Source organism: Chiloscyllium plagiosum, unplaced genomic scaffold (genome assembly GCF_037043375.1).
Source record: "Chiloscyllium plagiosum isolate Xiang-an unplaced genomic scaffold, Cpla_swu_hap1 HiC_scaffold_20, whole genome shotgun sequence".
NCBI classification, from domain to species: domain Eukaryota; kingdom Metazoa; phylum Chordata; class Chondrichthyes; order Orectolobiformes; family Hemiscylliidae; genus Chiloscyllium; species Chiloscyllium plagiosum.
In genome coordinates this window covers 81,951,660-81,957,110 of record NW_028270158.1, presented here as the reverse complement: position 1 = coordinate 81,957,110, position 5,451 = coordinate 81,951,660, and the positions used below count along the sequence as shown (strand labels likewise).

The 5,451-nt window shown below is 41.0% G+C and overlaps 1 protein-coding gene across 1 annotated transcript; it reads left to right on the top strand.

The window, feature by feature from the left end:
• Positions 1 to 2,082: 2,082 nt before the first annotated feature.
• LOC122547976 (putative G protein-coupled receptor 139) lies at positions 2,083 to 4,514 on the top strand. Its single transcript, XM_087997572.1, has 2 exons — positions 2,083 to 2,152; positions 3,589 to 4,514. Exons 1-2 carry the CDS (start codon positions 2,083 to 2,085, stop codon positions 4,512 to 4,514), a joined length of 996 nt encoding a protein of 331 aa, XP_087853698.1.
• Positions 4,515 to 5,451: the final 937 nt, after the last annotated feature.

Below are 5,451 nucleotides of genomic sequence, written 5' to 3'. Positions count from 1 at the left end.
ATGTCCCATTGTAACACTCTGTTGTACCTGGGGAAAAAAGTCTCTGACTGTCCACTCTATCTATTCCCCTGATCATCTTATAAACCTCTATCAAGTCACCCCTCATCCTTCGCCGGTCCAATGAGAAAAGGCCTAGCATTCTCAACCTATCCTCGTACGACCTATTCTCCATTCCAGGCAACATACTGGTAAATCTCCTCTGCACTCTCTCCAAAGCTGACATATCTTTGCTAAAATGAGGCGACCAGAACCGCACACAGTACTCCAAATGTGGCCTTACCAAGGTCCTGTACAGCTGCAACATCACCCCACGACTCTTGAATTCAATCCCTCTGCTAATGAACGCTAATACACCATAGGCCTTTTTACAAGTTCTATCCACCTGAGTGGCAACTTTCAAACAGCTATGAGCATAGACCCCAAGATCCCTCTGCCCCTCCACCTTACAAAGAACCCTACCGTTATTCCTGTATTCTGCATTCTAATTTATCCTTCCAAAATGGACAATCTCACACTTGACAGGGTTGAACTCCATCTGCCACTCCTCATCCCAGCTCTGCATCATATCTAAATCCCTTTTCAGCCGACAACAGCCCTCCTCACTGTCCACAACTCCACCAATCTTCGTATCGTCTGCAAATTTACTGACCCACCCTTCGACTCCCTCTTCCAAGTCATTAATAAACATTACAAACAGCAGAGGACCCAGAACTGATCCCTGCAGAACTCCACTTGTAACTGGGCTCCAGGCTGAATACTTACCATCTACCACCACTCTCTGACATGGACCGGTTAGCCAGTTCTCTATCCAACTGGCCAAATTTCCCACTATCCCATGCCTCCCTACTTTCCGCATCAGCCTACCACGGGGAATCTTATCAAATGCCTTTTTAAAATCCATGTACACTACATCCACTGCTCTACCCTCATCCACATGCTTGGTCACCTCCTCAAAGAATTCAATAAGTCTTGTAAGGCAAGACCTACCCCTCACAAATACGTGCTGGCTGTCCCTAATCAAGCAGTGTCTTTCCAGATACTCATAAATCCTATCCCTCAGTACCCTTTCCATTACTTTGCCTCCCACGGAAGTAAGACTAACTGGCCTGTAATTCCCGGGGTTATCCCTATTCCCTTTTTTGAACAGGGGCACAACATTTGCCACTCTCCAGTCCCCTGGTAGCACCCCCGTTGACAGTGAAGACGAAAAGATTATTGCCAACGGCTCTACAATTTCCTCTCTTGCTTCCCACATAATCCTAGGTTCCAGGTACTTTCTCTCTACAACTGACGCATCCATCAGCAGCAGTGGCAAGCAATGTCAAGCTCTCATAATTATTTACGTATTTAACTGATACTTCATAGCACTGTTTGGAAACTGAATATTTCCACGTAAGAACACAAATGAAGGCACAAAGGAAGATCTATAACGCATGTCTCCTTGTTGTGTTAAAGAATATGACAAAAGGTACATATTCGCTGTGAAAGTTCAGATAGAGCAGGAACAATAGTTCGATTTTTCATTCTTCGTCATTTCTGGGAGGTGTGTTTTGGTTATTATGACAGAAGTTATCGCTCATTCCTAATTAGCCAGAAGTCAACTCGGATAAATGCTGCAGATTTTCAGTCAATAATGACATTGGGCAACATGATCATATAAAATACTCGAACACCTGATGAGGAGCCAAATACTACTGTAAACAGATACCTATGAACGTGCATGAATTGGGAATATCGCAATGATGAGAAGAAACAAAAAAATAGTGGTGGGGCACGTATCAGCATTTAACATAAGCGATTCTAAGATATGGATTCATGCAGGCATGGTCTGTGGCAATTGTGGCATTTGCAACATTAAATTTTCTTAGACGTTCTTTGAGGTGATTCATCTTTCTGATGGGAAAGAGAGTTGGGCACACATGGGTGAGTTAACACGCTGGTTCAATGAAATATTCTGAATGCACGTGTTGTCAGTTATTTGCCCCTGTGGACTTGCTTACTGTAAATAAATGAGGGATGATTTGTTTGCGTCTTAGAGATAATGTGGGAAGCTTCGGGAGTACTTCCACTTTTTGAAAGACAATGCACGGTGCAGCGAACGGCCCATTCTTTGCAATTTGCTACCCCATTCTCGCACTTATTGGTGTCCCTGGTAAATAACGTTAACTACAAAATTTTGTTGTTTTTTTTTAGCTACGAATGTGTTGCGTCTTTTATTCATGATCAAGCTCATGTTCTTATATGTATTGAAAAATTTTCAATTATTTGTTAATGTGAGCACGTGGTAATTTATATGGTTGCATTCTATGATATGATACAGTTTAAGGTTAAATTAGAAATTAAAATTACAGGGGTTCTATTAATATTAATCCACTATTTTCAGAGCATTGCGTTTTCGTTTTTAGTGTTGGACAAAAGAATCCCATCGTAATGCAGAAACACGGACTACGACGGGGTTGTGCGATTATTACATTACAATAATTCCACTTGATAGTTGCGAGATCAAATATAATTTAGTTTATTGGCATAGCAATCTACATTTTGATTACTGGATCGATGCAAATATTGCAGTCTAGTATGTTCACAATGGAGATTTTTAATGAGATTTGGGGACTTCCTTTATTCATTCATGGCACGTGGTCGTTGCAGTACTTGATGTTCAACCATTGAATTTCAGAAAGGGTTGAGGAATTGAGTGGAAATGCAATTTTAAAAAATGGATTATGCATTCAAAATGTTACCAATGGAGTATTTTCCGTATGGATTTTGAAATGGGTCAGCCTATTTTACTTGTGTTCGATGTGGTTGACACTGACATCATGAATGTTGGTTGCTTATCTTTGATTTCTATTTGAAATCGTCGGGTTTGACTTGATCCATAGAGGATTGCCTTAAATACGAAGGGGTCTTTCATGAGACCTTAAACAAATGAAGGTCACCATGAGAGACATAAGGATAAAATAGAATACAGTGCACAAAGCTTGAATATTTCATAACATTACAGAGATAATTGGAAATAAGTTGGAACGATGGAGCCATTGAGACATGAAATCGCACAATATATCGTATGGGCAATGGAAGACATCATCACCACTTTTGGACATATATCAGGAATTCAAGAAATGCAGATTTAGCAATCAGCTGTAACCTCAGTTAATAACAATATATGACATCGTTTGACATGACGAGGATATGTGTTAATTGGAAAGTTAGAAAGTTCCATCGAAATGCTGTTGGATGTAGACATATTTTACATCAGCAAACATAGTGTTGCTGGATGGATGGGACATGGTATGCATCAAAACTTCGCAGCAAATATTTTGCATTTTGCAGATGCTTATTTTGATAGTGAGACGTGAGTATTGGTTCACTGTCAAAGGCGGGGTGGGGGAGGCGTTGAATTTATGAAGGGGTAGTTTGTGTTACTCCATGTGCTGAAAACTAATTAATCCAGCACTGGATGTCAAACATTTATCAACGGATTTGACAAAACCAGAATCTTAAAGGGTAAACTTGAACAATACATTAGATGATTCAAAAGCTGGTGGCATATGTATCATAACATATCTCTGTCTCTACCTCTCACAGCAAACTTGATAGCAATTGCAATCCTCTCCCGAGGACGGTGTGGACTTTCCCGGTGCATCACCTATTATTTGGTGGCAATAGCAGTGAGTGACTTCATTGTCATCATTACCGCTGTTGTACTGAACCGGATTGGACGCATTTACTTTCGGGACAGTTACCTATCCACCACGCTTGCTTGCAGACTCGGTGCAGTGCTGGTCCGTTGCAGCTGGGATGGTTCAGTCTGGTTGACCGTGGCCTTCACTTTCGACCGCTTTGTAGCCATTTGTTGCCAGAGATTGAAGGCCAGATACTGCAAGGAGAAAACTGCATCGTTGGTGATTGGAGTAATCTATGCCATGAGCTGTATCAAGAACATCCCTTTCTACTTCATCTATCAACCTTTGTACACTGTGAATGGAGTGGGCTGGTTTTGTGACGTTCGAGTGATCTTCTATACTTGGCCAATCTGGCAAGTCTATGACTGGTTGGACCACACATTTACACCTTTTCTACCATTCTTGCTTATCCTGCTTCTGAACAACTTAACCGTAAGGCACATCTTAGCAGCCAGCAGAGCACGCAGGAGGCTCTGGGGTGCCGACAATCGTGGTGATATGGAGATGGCCAATCGCAAGAAGTCCATAGTCTTGCTCTTCACAATCTCCATCAGCTTCCTCCTCTTGTGGGCAAGCTATCTCGGGCATTTTCTCTACGTGCGAATTACAGGTGAAGGCTACTTCTCTGGCCTGGATTTTAATGACCCACGGTATATAATTCAAGAGATGGTTAATATGCTTCAGTTGCTCAGTTCCTGCAACAACGTCTTCATATACGCAATCTCCCAGAACAAGTTCCGAGAGGAGATAAAGAAGGTGCTGGTGTGTCCTTTCAGCACGATCACTGCTGGATTTAAACAGGAAAAATTGAGAAGAGAGAAATGCTAGTCATGTTTCATATCCTGCAGAGCGACTCTGTGCCTAATCAATCTCTTGAAATAGCATGCAGTGTGTGCAAACTCAGCAAATTCAAGGTAGCAAAGCCAATAGTCAAGCAAATTCAGTTTCTTGTTGACTACGCAGAAGGATCCGAAGCGTTCAAATGTGATGGAATGTGACAGAAAACCTCGATCTGTGAGTGGCCTCTCAAATTTAAATAAGGCGTCATGATGTTAATATTTCAAAATAGAATGGGAAACGGTCTCCTCAGCTCCTTTACAAAATATTTGTTCGGAACTTTTCACCACTGAAACCAATCTTATTGTTTTTTATGCTTTTATCAATAATTCTGAATGATTCTGTGCACGTTGTTTTATTACAAGTCCTGCTTAACTTCATAAAAATAATCAATTGTCTGTCAAAATTCTACAGTAAGAAATAGAGCATCTCAGGTAATCGAAACGGTTCGGCGATGGGCTAGAACAGTTGCAACATGTCATATGGAGAGAGTCGAAAAGATGCGTCATTTCAGCAAACGCCAAATAAATTCATGCCAGTTCCACGTGCAAATATAATACAAAAGAAGACATGTTTTGCATCCTTTACAATTGAAAAATGTTGAGATTATGGTTAAATATGCACCGTAATAAAAATTAAAACAACATACAATCATAAAACTTCGCAGATCAAAAGAAGGCTATGAAACACAATGTGTATAAAGTAGCTCACGAAAGAGCGAATCAGCGAAGCCTATTCTCCCGGCCGATTTTCGGAGCCCTCTGACGTCGTCACTTTCAAACGTCTGTCCAAATATCTTTTGAAACGTCATATGGAATCTGTCTTACACTTTCCTGGACAACACACTCCAAATTCGAATAACTGTATGAGTAAAGAAATCTCTCTTCACCTCACTTCTGGCTCTCTTGTTTACAATATTGATACTTTT